This window comes from Vipera berus (assembly GCF_964194415.1).
Source record: "Vipera berus genome assembly, chromosome: 4".
In the NCBI taxonomy this organism is placed as follows: domain Eukaryota; kingdom Metazoa; phylum Chordata; class Lepidosauria; order Squamata; family Viperidae; genus Vipera; species Vipera berus.
Genome location: NC_138206.1, coordinates 27,197,874 through 27,214,533, shown reverse-complemented (window position 1 = coordinate 27,214,533; position 16,660 = coordinate 27,197,874). Strand labels below are relative to the sequence as shown.

General features: G+C 35.8%; 1 protein-coding gene across 1 annotated transcript; it reads left to right on the top strand.

The window, feature by feature from the left end:
* Window positions 1-357: 357 nt before the first annotated feature.
* Window positions 358-5,278, top strand: LOC308667167 (galactosylgalactosylxylosylprotein 3-beta-glucuronosyltransferase 1-like; the record flags this gene model as incomplete). Its single annotated transcript, XM_081326298.1, has 4 exons — window positions 358-469; window positions 2,312-2,847; window positions 3,605-3,901; window positions 5,192-5,278. 4 exons carry the CDS (start codon window positions 358-360, stop codon window positions 5,276-5,278), a joined length of 1,032 nt encoding a protein of 343 aa, XP_081182424.1.
* Between the last annotated feature and the right edge of the window lie 11,382 nt (window positions 5,279-16,660).

Genomic DNA, 16,660 nt, shown 5'->3' with positions numbered 1-16,660 from the left:
ATTTTTGTTTTAGTCTTATATATGTACTATGAAAAAGCTGAATGCCACTTCAGCATTGTTAAAATTCTAAACATAATTAAAAATTATGTTTATTACTTTATTTTACTTTTTTACAACATAGTATTTTTACCATTTTAATTAATTTAATTCAAAAGAAAAAATAGCATGTTAGATCAAAGTAAAATCAAGTGCTTTGAAAACCAGAGCCATACTTGCAAATCCTGTGTTAGAATCTATTGGCCCAACCGAGTGAAAACTCTATTTCATTTTGTATATTTTGTAGTTATCTCACTTTTAAAAACCATTCTTTGCTCTGGAAGGTAGGGAAATGTCCAGTCAGTGGAAGTTCTCTGCAGCATGCTGAGGAGACGTAACCTTCTCACTACACTTCTGATTGCTTTGCCATGGGGTCTTCTCCTAACTTTGTGGCATCAATATCCAAACACCCGCTATCTCAGCCTTCTAAGAAGTAAGTATATAAATCCTGGTTTACAAAAGGTTTTGTAACATTCTTTTAACAAATCTTTTGCAAAAAAGAGTACTCCATTACATAACAATCAGGATATTTTAAAAATAATGTTTATATAATTCTCTGAAGTTTAAGATTTCATTGAGTCAGGTGTAGGTCGTAAATTATTTGTGCTGGAGATATGAATTCAGGAGCCCTTGTTGGAAAATATGCTCCTGAACACAGCCAGAGTATTGAAAGAATACTGAGTAATTAAATAGTAGAATAACCCATTTTTAAAAGATACCCATAAGTTTCTCTAGGATGTAGAGATAGCCCAACTATAAGTAAATGTTAACAGACATTCATTGTATTTGTATAAAAAGCTAGATTTATTAAGTGCATGAAAGTCAAAAAATACATGCTTTTATCTAAATTACATCTTGAAGATAGGGAAGGTTGTGATAAAGTCTGAAGCACCAAAGAGAAGAAAATTCCTTATCTCTTAACAGCAGAGATTCTTGACAAACAGCATAGAATCATCCATTTCATACCCTTTGCCCTTGTGGTAAAATGGACTCAAAGGTGCTTATTGGGTGTTTATGTTACTCTTGTTGTTGTCTGTAAATACTCACCAGAGCTCATCTTGTTTGAGTTTGTATTGAATTTTTATGACAATATATTATAAATAGCTCAGAGTCATTTGGAATTGAATAGTGTCTAAATTGTATTAAACAGTCAGTTGCAAAGAGATTGTGCCATTTGCAACAGTTTGCAATTACCTAATTCTTGGATGGATGGATGGATGGATGGATGGATGGATGGATGGACAGCTGGATGGACAGACAGACAAATATTTTCCTGTTTCCCAGACTAGCTAACAGTTTGGAATTTCCTACCTGTCTTTGCTCTAGGTACTATCCAGACCTAACTTTTCTGAGATCAGTCAAGTTCAGCTAGACATTGTGACCTGCATATTTTCTTTTTGATCATGTGTATCCAATGTTCATTGATAATTCATTAGCAGTTTATACTAATCAACTTGTTTTCACCTTCTCATAGGCTCTTTTGTTCTTTGTTTCTAGACTATTATGTACTTTCCCTTCTACAAGCAAATCCCAGTTTAAATGACTGTTCCATTTTTGAGCCATTCACAGAAACTGAGTTCCGTGTAGGTCAGCTGGCTCTTTTGCACATCCACAAACAGCTAACCACATGTAGCCCATTTCTAATATACTGTACAGGCTGCAATGCAAGCTGCAATCCAGATATATTTTTAATCTCTAATTTTCCTACAGCAGAAAAATACACAGCCAACACCACAGACTAATTTTTGGTTAGATTCTCTTTCCTTCGTTCTATCCAACATAGAGCACTGTGTGGGTGTTCTGCTTTCAAAGGTGAAAGCAGGAAGAATCTTAGGACCTAAGAAGTAGTTAAATTGGAATTATAAAGGTAGCAAGACCGCCCACAGCTGCTGGGGGGGAGGAGGCAAAGAATTCATAGGTTACATAATGGCAACAATAATATGTTATACCTCATCAGTGTTCAGAATATCTTCCTCCCCTACACACAACAGTCAGTGTGACCTCAGAGCGCACCCACTGAAAGAAAATTAAGCACTCTCCTGAATATTGCTTCCATGATTCATAGTTGCAAACTCTTAAGGATATTGTTGTTACAATAAATATTTGGATTTGATGCAAACCGTATTTTTACTTTTTGGGGTGTTTTTTCCCCTCTTTTTCCCTTTACATTAAAGATGGTCCAAGATATAGGGATAGGGAAATAGAATACCAGTATTATAGAAAAGCGTTTTAATGGAAGGCTTACACTATATTATCTTTTCCCCTTTTTCCTTAGAGGAAACAGATGAAAATGGCACAGCCAAGTCACTCTTCAACGGGACATCTCTAGTGAGGGAGGATGGGTTTGCATCATGCACTCGGCAGCCAGCCATTGGGACAGCTCCCAAAATAATCCGGAACTACGTGTACTCCAGGCCTCCCCCATGGTCAGACACATTGCCTGCCATATTTGTGATCACACCTACCTACACTCGACCAGTACAGAAGGCTGAGCTGACCCGACTGACGAATACTTTCCTTCACGTACAGAACCTACACTGGGTGGTGGTAGAAGATTCTCCTAGAAGAACCAATCTGGTGTCCAATCTACTGGAGAAAGCAGGGATCCATTTTACTCACCTGAATATTGAGACTCCTAAGAGTCTGAAAGTAGGTTTGTCCTGGATTCCATCTCACACTCCCAGGGGCACATTCCAGAGGAACCTTGGACTGCATTGGCTTAGGGAAAGTTTTAGCACCATGCCAGCACCTGAAGGTGTAGTATACTTTGCAGATGATGATAACACCTATAGCCTGGAGCTATTTGAAGAGGTATATTATTCAAGGTTGTGATTATTTCACTTCTGACCCATGATTTAGACAGATTAATAATTATATTCTCTATCCTTCATTCTTTTGATATACAATCATTTGGTGGGTGGTTAGGAAGGTATATCAAGAAGGGATGAAGGTCAGTGGAAATCCTCGTGCTTTGCGTATAAAAGATCAGTTTCAATTTCTGGTACTCTGATTGGGAAAGTTTCTCAGTGAAACCCTGAGTAGTTATTGCACTAAATGTAATTTGGCCCTTCCCAGCCAGGTGTCCTGTACTTGTGCTGGACTACAATTGCCAGAAATTCCAGTCAATATGATATCAGATGAGTGAAAATGAAATAGGTCCATAGATGATTGATTAACTGATAATCAGTAATTATAGCTAGAGAATGAGGGTTGCGACTATAGTTATGGTTCTGAAATATGGACAGGAGTCTTTGGAAACAAGATATTTGCCTGGCATAGCTAAAACTACACCTTATCCTGTTCCGGCATATCTCATATCTATGTAGCAAATGCAGACAGTACTCCTTCAGGAAAAGGCCTTCAGAAGGGTAAGATAGAAAGTAAGGCAAAAACTTTGGCATGAAATAGTAAGAGTAGAAAGAAAATAATGAACATATGATAATATGTAACTACTGCAAGAGTACACGTAAAGAAAGTTGGACAACTCCCCAAAGGGGCCCACAGTATATAATAAAAAAATAGAAGTATTCATGTGTTCATGTATTCTTGTTTTCTTTCTGACAAGCAGATGCGCTACACAAAGAAGGTATCTGTCTGGCCAGTTGCTTTTGTTGGTGGTCTCAGGTACGAATCTCCCAAAGTGAGTCCAGCAGGCAAAGTTGTAGGTTGGAAGACTGTGTTTGATCCTAACCGGCCTTTTGCCATCGACATGGCTGGCTTTGCCATCAGCATAAAACTGATTTTGGAGAAACCACAGGCCAGTTTCAAGTTGGATGGAGTGAAAGGAGGCTACCAAGAAACTAGTTTATTAAAGGATCTGGTGACAATGGATGGACTAGAGCCTAAAGCTGCCAACTGCACAAAGGTTAGCAAAGTTGGGGGGGAAAATCACAATAATTTCCCCCACCCAGTGACCATTACTCCCATGCTTATCTTGTTAATTATAAAAATTATAATTAAATTTATGTTAATTGTTTAAGTACTGTATAAGCACATGCACATACTGTATCTAATGTCCAGATCTAAATATGTTAAAACATTGGAACTAAGGTCTTATATAAACAGCTATTACAATGCAATTGGGCAATGAAGAAAAAGATTTAGCACTTTAATCCACATGCAATTAAAATATAAAACACACAAAAAACCCATTATACCTTAATACATGGATATGAGAACAGGTGCAAAAATTCAAATGACTTTTCTGAATATCCCAAAGGTGCTTTTTTCACAAGGCAACTGGACTTTCTTGTTAACAAAACACCTTTGGGACAACCATGACCTGGATGACTGAGAATCTCCATAGACTTTTCTGAATGTATTAGCTGCCATCTAAAGGTCATATGAGAGCCAGTTCTATGCAGTGGTTAAGGCCGGGAGACCCTCAATTCTAGTCCCACTTTAAGCACAAAGACAGCTAGGTGACTAGACATTTGGACTAGACATTTTCCCACTCAGCCATAGGAAGGAGGTAGTGGCAAAACAATTCTGAAAAACATTCCCAAGAAAACTACAGGGATTTCTCCACTCTCTGAGAAAAGAAGACAATTGAATGGAAGGGGAGGGGAGGAAGGATCATGAAGATTTTTACAGCCCACGCTTGCTTACCCTTCTATGGAGACACGGTAGATTTTTTAAAAGGATAGATATACAGGTGATCAATTGTCGCAATAGAAATACTGTATTCTAGACTCAGAACAAATGTTTGTACATTTTTTAATTTTAAATTGGCTTTTTTTACAAATGACAGACGTGTAGTTAGGAGCCAGTGTGAAGCTATGTGCCCAATTTCCATGCTTCTCTCTATCCCCATTTGTGCCTCTCATCCTCTATCTCAATTCTTACTATTTTGAAGTCCTCTGAATGTAATTCAGACATATTCCCCTCCTTATCATTCAGTGAATTTAGCACTTGTGGGAATAAATATTTTGTTGTTTTTATAGGATACTGCTGTATCTATAATGAGTCTAAAAATAAACCAGGTAAGTGTGTGATTATGTAAATATACCCTTCGAAGGAGGCTTGCAATTTCTTTTGAATACTATTCAGCGATTTCATATGCATAAACATATGTGTACTTATGCACTAGGCAGGTTTGCTGATACCTATTTTATATTGTTATATAATTTTAATAAAATGCTGTTTTTCTTGATAGGTATTGGTCTGGCACACAAGGACTGAAAGACCAACCCTAGTTAATGAGGGCAAACGTGGATTCACAGACCTAAGGGTAGAAGTGTAGATAACTTGTTTTTTGCTGTAAGTATAAGATTTTTGCTGCCTCTCAAGATTTTCCTATAATTCGCAAGGAGCTCTTCAAACAACTTCAATGTAGGATTCATTTAATATGCATCAATATGCATCTTTGTCTTTGATAAGTGTATGAATGGTTTACTGTCTCATATCAGTCCTGGTCTGCCTGTGGTACTATATGAAATGCTATCAAAATGTACTTTTGAATCCCACTCTTAAAGTCAGAATTTAGGCCCAGACATGGAGTTCCTTGAGTAGGGTATTGTTTTATCTCTGATTGTTTACATGGTGCTAATCCCTATTTATCTGGGTCTTGGCTGCTGGAAAAGATGTATTCTACCTTTTCTGTTTCCTTCATAGCTTTTTTATTGCCGCTTTTCAATATTGTCTAAATAAGGCTTGTTTCTATGTGTCTATTGATTTGTCTGAATGTCAAGCTTCCTGGAATTACCTAGCAGTTTTGAACCTATCTTGGTCTAAGAGTTACCAAGAGTCATCAGACTGCAGCAGATATAAATGTAATGAACCGATAGATTAAGTAGGCAGCTGTAATCAATCATTTTTATTTCTTAAAATAATTTAGGGGAGTTATGTGGAGACCGGGGGCTATCTAGAAAATAAAAATGATGATGAAGCCCATACCTTACTTAGCTTCATGCATGTTCACATTTTCAATAGCTATTAATGAAATATGTTTTAAAATTGCATAATTTGGGGCATCGAGCCTGCTAGGCATACAAGAGGACCTCATCTGGAGATCTAGTGTTTTTTCCATCATCAAGTTGTCTACAACATACATTAGGATACATTGAAGAGTACCAAAATATCCTGAAGTATATTATTAATCTTGTTCCTCAGTTCACAGCTTGTTGCTATATGCTTTTCTTCAATTATTTTAAAAATAGCTCTCTGATTTAAAAAATTGAATGTCTTTTTTTCCTTCCTAGTGTTTTTCCTGCAAGTGCAAAGTCCATTTGTGTTGATCCAATGGTTGCAACATGAATTGAGTGACTTGTTGCCTGAGACTGGCATCATGGACTGAGAAAGAGAGAGATAGGCCCAAAGATATCCAGCTGGCTTTCATGCCTAAGACAGTACTAAAAGTCACAGTTTCCTGGTTTCTAGCCATTACACCAAAATGTTAAGTACAAGGGCTAGCTAACATAGAGTCAGGATAGTTTCCCATCACAGATCATCCTTGGTTAATCTAGTTCAAAGTATGTGCTATCCAGTTTTTCTTGTAGCTCTTTATATTCCCTAACACAAAGAATCAGTGTAGGTACCCTAAAGTCAAAAAGGGCATTCTTTGATTTCATTTAATAGTTAAACTATTTCATTAAATAGTTAAACCAAGAATTTTAAACCACTGACCTCTAACAGTACAATACAAGGGGTCTTTTGTTTTCCAGAATATGAGATTTATTTTTATTTCCTTAAAAAAATAATTAAAAGAGGATTTGTAGAAAAAACCCCTGTATTTCAGTCTTTGAAAACTGAACTGACAAAGCTCTGTTAATCTATATATTGCCAAGTTTGTTCTTCTTGGGCAGTCTCATTGCTTGATGGAAGTAATTGATTGTGAAGCTGAGCCTGACTCAGCACAATCTCAGTGTTACAAAAAGGATGTATTGCAAGCTTCAGGAATAATTCTAAAAGATCCAGGGAGAAGTATTGGTTGGCAGCTCTAAAAATTAAGATGGCTCTCTGTCAAGATTTCAGGGATTAAGGCTTCTGCTCTAGTTAATTACAATATGTGTTGGTAATGCAATATTCTAATTCCATGCAAAATAAAAATGGGCTGTATTCATCTGTTCAGCGTGAGCTTAGAATAAAAATGAAAGCAGCTAAAGTTATCCATATTAGGTGCCAAACATGGAACATATAAAATAGACTTTTATCAAATGAAACTACTCAACCATTCAGCCCAGAATTATTTATTCTAGTTAGCAGAGTTAACAATGACTCTCTGGCAGAAGAGAGAAGTTTACCTATTGCCTGTTGTTTTTAAATGAAATATTAAAGAAAGTGCCTGAATTGTCTGTATAAAAACCACATCCTGATCTATTGAGCTCTTCCATGAAGAGATTTATCATGAGTTTAATTCCTTTCTTGCAGACACAGTAGAGACACAGGTAAGAAAACCTGAACATTACCTCTCAACATGCTAGGCTTTAGACATGAAGAGGGGAACACTATTGCTTCCACTAGCAATTATATGCTTGATATAACATCTTATTTCATCCTGAATCAATGTCTTTGTGACTTGAAATCATTTGAGATGTAATATGTAGGTTGAAATACTTATCCATCTTTATTTATTTCATTAGTTATACATTTAATCCCCCCAAAATTAAAATTCCAAGGATCTTGTATAGATAAACTAATTCAAAAAATATTACAGTACAATGGTGGAACAGGGGAATTTTTAGAACTGAATTGAAGTTTGATTCTGGCTGCTGTTTCTTAAATTAGAGCTGGCACAAATGACTGTTCAATATTGTCCATCAAACTGATGAACACAGAAATTGGATGATTTCTCCCTCCCATGGTACCATTTGATAAGAAAAAAAAACTCTCCAGAGTAATGAGAGTTGGCACCACTTCTAGAAAAGCTCAGTAGAAGAATTCATTATGTTTTTACTTGTACTATCATCTTTCTTCAGCAGTTTGAAGCCAACATGATTACAGGAAAGGGGATTATACACTGAAAACAGAACATACACTCATGGCACTTGATTACTTCATACCTTAACAAATGCAAGAAATGCAAAAACACCAGATACCAGCAATGCAGGTTTCTCCAGGAAGTCTCCTTATCATTAAAATAATTTGTAAAAAAAATTCTCAATAATCAAATTAGAAAAAAAGCAGAATAGGTTTTCTGCCTGATACCACATAAAACTAATTGGATTATTAGCAGCTGTCCTTTGAGGTTATGTTTCCCCAGCAGCTAAGACTTCCTGGCAAATCTCGGTTTTTTTGCTTGCCTGAGGGGAAGAAAACTCTTAATGATAGGAACAACAACTCCCATGAAAACTATTGTAACTGAGTCTTAAAACAAAAAAAATAAACAAAATTTTAGTTGCTGGGGATGTTCTCGTCTCCAGAAGCCATAACAGAAATGTTCATGAAGACACATAGCCCCAAGGAAAGATGGGAGAAAGCAGCCCTGCAGCATACCAGGTGGAGTTGTGTAAGTCACTAACTTCCCTCAGGCTCCTCCTATATTTGAACCAGAATATTCATATAGGAAATCCCATTATATTTTCTAATACGAAGCATTATGTTGATGCAGCAGAAATATTTCATATTTGGAGACTCTGCACTTCAGGAAAAAAAAATAAGGATCTGCAACAAACCAGAGTAAGCTTCTTGAGCAAGGAGAAAGGGGTAGGGTAGAGAGACCAAAATGCAGAGAAAGAAACAATCTGAATGTATTATATATTGTCTGCTCCCAGAGTATCATGTAATTCCACTTCCTCAAGTTTTTCAATGCAGTTTCTGCTGCCATTATAAAGGAAATTGAATTCAGCTACAGGATGGTATTGTTTTAAAATTCCTTCTATATGAGAAAATGTCAGAATCCCAGGATTATTGCATAGCTTTGGACCAACGTTGCTCATTTCAATATGCCGATTGACAGTTTTGTTGTGATTTTTTTTTAAAAAAATGATGTGCACAGCTTTATGCTTCTTGGGAGAAAGGTGGGATAAAAATTTAATTATTAATATAGCATCAGAAAAATTGTTGCAAAGCAGCTCTGAACTTGCTCTCCTTTTTGTGTCAGGAAGAAGTTTGTGGTTTGGATGAAAACTATACTGTTCTACTGTCAATCCTGGCATAAATTTATGTACTTTTTCATATTCCAAATTCTGCTGAATCTGTCCGAGAATATATTGCATGCTTATATATGCCCTTTAAAAACTCCCTTTTTCTTGTTGTTTGCAGATAGTAACTTCTTACACACCTCTCTATGATCAGCAGAATACTGATGCAACAATCAAGAATAACATCCACATTTGTGTTTGCATTTACCAACTTCTAAGTTCTTTAAAATCAGGGAAGAAAGTAACAAAGTCAATGTTATATTCAAGGCCATTTTTTCTATATTCTAATCATTCACTGCACAACTAAGAGGACCTGTTTCTTCATTGTTATTTCTGTGTTGGAAAACATTTTCAAGAACATATCCCATTTGAATTACTGTTAAGAAAAGCCGAGTTGGAGTAAGGGGCAAAAATTCTTTTTGCTGGTCCACACATTTGAAGCTTTGTTTTACAATATGTATTAAGACATCAGCTTTTGAAAATCTGCTCCAAAGAATGGTAATTCAAAGTGAACAATTTCCTGCATACTACTACCAATGAAATATTCCACAATATTGCAAGACAGAATCGCTCTCAGAATTGCTTAAAACCTCTTTTAGACTTAGAAGTTCTTGCATGAAAGAATGTGAGTGGGCAATTCTTGCTTGGAAGATCATGAAGAAGTATATTGCAGAATGAGATATGCATCAGTTCTCTTTTTCATATCCAAGCCAAGACCAACTAGTTTGTCTTGAATCTGAATGACAAACTGAAGTAGAAAGTTTGAGAACTTCAGCAACAGCAACTCAACATCATGTCCTGTGGCTTTGTAGATAAATCTTTGTCATGAGAAATAGAGACAATAAGAAGCACTCAACTACTTAGTTTTTAATTTGTGGACAATATATCAGACAGGAACTAGTTATGATTTCGCTTTTGGAAACAGGATATCTCACATAATTAGTATTTCTTTGGACCAATCTAGCAAGATTTTTCTTTAGTCTTTGTAGCTTTGTAGATATCTTGCATATTCTTAAACTGTCAATGCAGCTGCATGATGAATTTCAACTCTATGTGGAATGATACAGATTCCAACCAAGCCATGCTTGGAGTGAATAGACTATGTTTACTTATACTGAGCCATGGAATCCTAGCTTAATACATGTGAAGACAGCAAAAATCTTTTTTAAAACGTAATACTAAAAAGCGAACATTCACAAACAGTAGGAAAAGCCACTATCCCTATCCCTCATTTTTATTGCAAATATATTCATCAATTGTGAGCATCAGTTGGAAACAGAAGTGTTTATTAGCAATCAACAATCATATCTGTAGATAACAGAGTGTTGGTAGGTCATCAGCAAGTGTGAATTCAAATGGAAAAGTGGGTTGGGAGATATATGGGCCAAAAATGTAATGGCTGGTAAAAGCACAAATATTTGTTTAATTAAGGTGAGCTACACTCACTTTAAAAAAACATACTTTTGATGTTTTGTGATATGTTAAGTTCTTGCAACTGAAGAAACTGAAGGAAAACATTTTCTAGCAACTGAGCCAATTCTGAGTACGTTTCTGAGATGTACCAGAATGTGTCTTTATTTGTTGACTTATTTATAACATAGATCTTTTCTGCCTACAGTATTTCACTTGTATTAACCTGGATTGTCTGCTATTTTTATGGAGAATATTTTTATTTCTCTTCCACCCTGTGTTCATCTGAAACTCAACAGGGAATTACAATTTTTCTACTCACTGCTGAAATGTCATATATATTCATGCTCACTGCATAATGTCAGGAAATGAATGGTGTCTTAAATTAGAAAAATAATTAGAAGCATAATAATGCAAAAAGTATATAATTTAAAGGAAAAAGAGACTATGTGGGACTTAAAATTGACAGAAACAGTTTGTCAAGCCTTCCAATTCTCTTATCATCCACTTCTTTGCAGGAAACCAAGGATGTCATCTCATAACAGAATTCAGTGGCCAGTAGAATCTTCAGAAGCTTCTAAAAATATTGTCTGGTTTACAAAATAGTTGAGGACTAATTGATAGATCCCACCTTGCACCTATTTATGTTGATGGTAAGAAGAAAAGTAAAGTAAAAACTACTGCCAGAAAGGAATTTGTTGGCCATTATTTTCTTCAGGGGTGTTTTGTTTTTATTTCTACTTAGCATAAGATGCCTTTATTTATTACTTAATAAAAATTGCTAAATGACATGTCAGATTTGCCTGAAGCAATATAACCTACATGATAATGAGATGTAAACTCCTAAAGAGAGGAGGATCTTTTGGCACCATATTGAAGCTTCCAAAATAGGCCAAAAACTTCAGCCTAGTCTATTAGTGATATCAATACTTCACCTCCATGTGCCCAACCTTCCATGGAAACAAATATATTTACTAAAATGCAGTAGCCAATCAGAAGAAAGTTGGCCACCAGTGATAAAATAATCATGATCTATTTGGGCTAATGGTTCAGTCTTGTATGCCCTTACTTTGTGGGGATTTGCCCAAAGAACCCAGATGTAGAAAGACAGAGAGAGGACAATGTGAAGGGAATGAGATGGAAATGCCAGCAAGGCTAAGATTCATGGAAATCTTCTACTAAGCCACAAAGGAAAAAGAAGTAGAATTAGAAAACAGAGCTTCCAATCTTGCAGCTGGTTAAACATATCTCAAATTCCCAAAAGTTCAGTCCTGTCTTGCCTTTCCTTTGTGCGTATTGAATGATTAGCTACAAAATGAAAAAAGAACTGTGTGGCTGAAGAAAAAAGTTTTTTCACTTCTGTTACAACAAGGGAGCAAATGGAATTGGTGCAGTGAGTAGAAAGTTACTGGAATCCTGAGCTATGTGAAGTGTGACCACAGCAGCCACTGAAGAATTGTTTAGAAGAGTGTTTGCAGAATTGCCTGAGAAATGTGATGTGAAAGAATTGAACTGTTTAAAAAGTACTGTACAGAAAAGCTCTGGGGTATCTCATGGAGTCAGTGTTCCGATCCTTGAATTTCATGAGTTGTTAATTCTCTGTATTGTCAGAGAAAAAACATAACACAAAAAACCCACAATACTAACCAATACCAAAATAAGAAAGGGTGTTACCAAGCCACTTTAATGCTTATTTATGTTGGCTATTGATAAATTTAGAATAAAAACATCACATGAAGATAACTAGTGTCCTGTATCTGTTTTTCTTGCTGCACATACATATACACCACACAAAGATGGATGGATGGATGGATGGATGGATGGATGGATGGATGGATGGATGTGTGGTGAGACGAGTGGCAAATAATTTTAAAAAGTCATAGAGTTGGAAGGAGCCAGATAACTCCTTCAATTTAGCCTTCTGCTTAACGCAAATCCAATTCAGGAATCACTGATTATTATCTGTGGTAGACTTCACACTTCTGGTAAAGGGCAACTGACTCTCACCCTTGGAAATTGGTTCATTTATGAAATACTCTTATGCTCTCTCATGGTTGTTTTTTTTTCACCTTACTATTGAAATGGAATCTGCTTTTAAATACTCTTCTATTCTTATGGTTAAGGTTTCTTTTACCTTACTATTAAAGTGGAATTTGCTTTTCAGTAACTTAAGGCCTTTATCCCATAGTTTTGCAGCCTGTGACAGTACGGAACAGGTGAAAGTACAGAACATTCTGTATGCACAATCTGAAATATTTTAACCATTCTCTCTCTCACACACTTACTCTGTCTCACACTCACACATATACACATAAACACAATTTAATAAAAATGGATTTCAATAGTTAAAGTTTCAAAATGCATATTTCTGCAGGCACAGCACAATTCTTTTGAAAAATCCTTGCACTCTGCCCTATTCCCAATGTTGTTTAGAACTATGTTTATCGTGAGAGATATATTATCATAACAGCTATAATTCTTACTTTGTAAATAAAAGGTAAACTCAAAACTCAACCTAATCTTTTTTTTTAAAGTTTCCTACTTCTTGCTGTGCTATTTTTAAAATCCAACAGTTAACATTTTTCCAATCATCTAAGGATTTCATCCTACCCCTTAAATACCTATTAGAAATTGAAGGTAAAACACTTGTAATTTTAGCGATTGGAAAATGATGAAACTATGTATCATTTGTACATGGAAAAGTAGGAAACCTGGGGAAAGCAAAAATTAACAATAAGAAGAAGAAAAAGAAGAACTGTGACAGAAGAAAATATCAATGGTAACAGCAGCTTGGATGCAATCCTGAAACATCTGGATCACCACTTGAACATCATCAGTATTGACAAAATCACTTACCAGTCAATTGCAAAAGGCACATTACTTGGAATAGCTTCCATCAAAGTACAATATTTTTTTTATTTATTAACATTATCTAGTGAAGTTAGATGGTTGTCCATCTTACATACATGACTCTGCGCAGCTAACAATATAAATAATGATTAAAAATATGTAAACAAAAGCCATAGCAAGTGGAAAAAAATGTAAAGTCACAATTGAACATTGAACATAACCAAGAAATGGACTCTGTCCCACACCAGGGTCCCCAGGTTAAAGCACAGAGCCAAGTGAAGCAGAAAAACACATTCTGACAACGAGGAGGGTTTAATAGGGATTCTGCCCTTCAGAAACAGTTGCCAGAACATTCTGATGATAGGACAACTGGGCAACGTGAGTAAGCTCTGACTCTTCTAGGATAATGTTTACATAATTGTTTTATCTCTGTAAAAATTATGACCTTTCCCAAACTTAGCTGGAAAAATGTTGACTTCATTAAAGTTTGGTGAGTCCTACCTTCCCAAACTTGGCATATAGACTATGTTTAAAAGAACATCTTCCATTCTCAACTGGGTATAATGCAGTATCAATGATTCATCTTGGGCTATTAGCACAGAGCATAGTATACAAATGGTAAACATAATGAAAAAATGTACCCTGTTCACAGAATCTCTCTTATTTTTGACAGCTAGAAATAAATCTGTGAATAATCAGATGGAAGACAGACTCTTCTATCCAGTGAAACCTGAATCTTGAATTTAGAACTGAAACTCATTAATACTATTTAACCCACTAACTCAGGTATATGAATTTCTAATAGACAGATACCTGCTTCTTTGTTACAAGAGTGGGTATTCTCGTCACAGTTATCCATTTCAAAATGATGCTTCCTTATGTCATTTGCAATCTTCGCCCTTTTCACTAAATAACTCCTGCTACTTTTGCTGTTAAGAGGTCGATTTATATCAAAAATATGTTTGTTTGCTTGTTTTTTTTGTATGTGCTTGATAGAAAAATTGCTAGGATTGGAATTTGCAAAGAAAGGAAGGGAAGGAAATATTCTGTTTCCATTTGTGTGTGTGTGTGTGTGTGTGTGTGTGTGTGTGTGTGTCCATGCAGATGCATTCACTCATGTATGTGAGGGAGTCTGTGTGTATTCATACAGACACGCATATCTACATATACAAATATATGTGACAGTGTATTGCACAAATGCAACTAATTGTGATTTATTAATTAAGGTTAAACAAACTGTAGGTTGATGTGTAGGCCAGGCTTTTGTCTTATCTTTGGCATTCTATGAAGTAGACTTGTAGTTGCTTTATCTTTTAATTTGGAAACATATTCTGTACAAGCAAATGATTTTGGGTTAGAGAGAATTCAGCCTACTTAGCCCATGGATTCTCTGTTCTGAACAAGAAACAATAGATTCTTTGTAGTTTTTTTCACATTCACATTTTTCATATACAAAGCCATCTTTTAGACTGTATCTCTAGTTTAATTTTTCAGAGCTATGCAGTTTTGAAAAAAAAATCCAGATTGAAGATAGACTCCTTTGAATAGAAATTTGTTACCAACATTTGTTAGACATTATTAGCATATACTTCTAAAATGTTTTCCTTTACTTTCCTCCCTTGTACACTATAGTCCTGTCTCTCCAGGGATGGTCATGTTGAAAGACTTGTAAGGGAAAATGAAATAAAAATAAGTTTCCAGTGTTGTAAAATATTTTTTACAAAACCATCTGAATAAAGAATGTACACAAATATCAAAAAATAAATGCCATATTGCAACATGGCTATGCAATCTTCTTGTTTTCTCTTCATGAAAATACATAAGAGTAAAAGAGGAAAAAGAATTAAGTTCCAATCATGCATATATTTGTGGATTCAAAGACTCATGACTAACAAATTCATTTCTTTCTCTGCCAAATTTATTCGCAAAATATCAAAAATAAAAATGTGTTACAGTGACAGCAGTTTTGTACCCTAGATGTTCAAATAAATCTTTGAAGCCAAAAAAATGCTATAGGAAAGACATTCTGGCAAACTCATTCTCACATAATCACAAAAGCAAAGACTATTTTAGAGAAACATTTCAATGGGATTATTTATTCGAATCATTACAGCTACTACAACAAAGAAAGTTGGAGAAGCACAAAGACATCCTTCATCTAGATCAGGGGTGTCAAACTCAATTTCATTGAGGGCCGCATCAGCATTGTGGTTGCCCTCAGGGGGCCGGGTGGGTATGGCCAGGGTGGGCGTGGCCTACTGGGTGGGCGTGGCCAGCTCTACATTGTTCGCATCAAGGGTGCCTATGGGAGCCTGGGCAGGAGTGGGACAGATCTGAGGGTCTCTGGCAGAAGGAGGGTCTCTGGGCCAGGACCAAGGCAGTGGGGGCTGTTCCCTCACTGTTTCCAGGATGGCTTCGCGGGCCACATGAAACCACTTCGCAGGCCGGATCCGGCCCCCGGGCCTTGTGTTTGACATGTCTGATCTAGATTAATACTCTTTCAGTGTTTGGATACCATGTTGCCAAAATATATTATCTTATGAAAAGAATTCAGGGTTTAGAAAAAGAACAAAAGCAGATCAATGGTAAGAGATGTATTCATTTTAAAAAAATAAACTAGACAATTTGTTACCCACTGGGTCATAGTTTCAGAACTATTCCCTTATTATTTTTTCAATGCCTTTAATAATGGCAGAGATTCTAATATAATGGTATTAACACTTCACGTGATCTTGATTCTATCCCTCTTTTCATGAGTATGACAAGCTCATGATGAAAAGCAGATCCCTTGAAAACCACAAAGCAACATCTGATTCTTTTTCACTTCTGTAATTAGTGAGATCTTATAGACATATTCATTTAAAAGACAGAGAAGTTGATATCTGCAACAAAATGCTGCAGAACAAGCTGATTTCTAATATTCTTGTGAAGCTGAATTGCATATCTGCTTATCTCACAACCTTCACACATTTGTGTTGCATTGTCAGTATATTTATTTCCTTATTGATCAACATTATTTTTTATAATTATCCCATTGATATATCAATAGAAGTGTATAAATATGCATGTGCATAAGATACAAAACAATAATATTTAATCACATTTATTTAGGCTAAATGATATAATTATACATTTAAACCTAAGGTTGTTAGTATAAGTCCTTCTCCCTTTCTGGCTGCCTTTAGCTAGCCACAATATGTCAACAGGGGTCAGTGACAGGCAGCTGTGAAGCTTGCTTGTGAAGGACTCCTTTTATCAGAAGGGACTGCTGACTGCAGAAGATG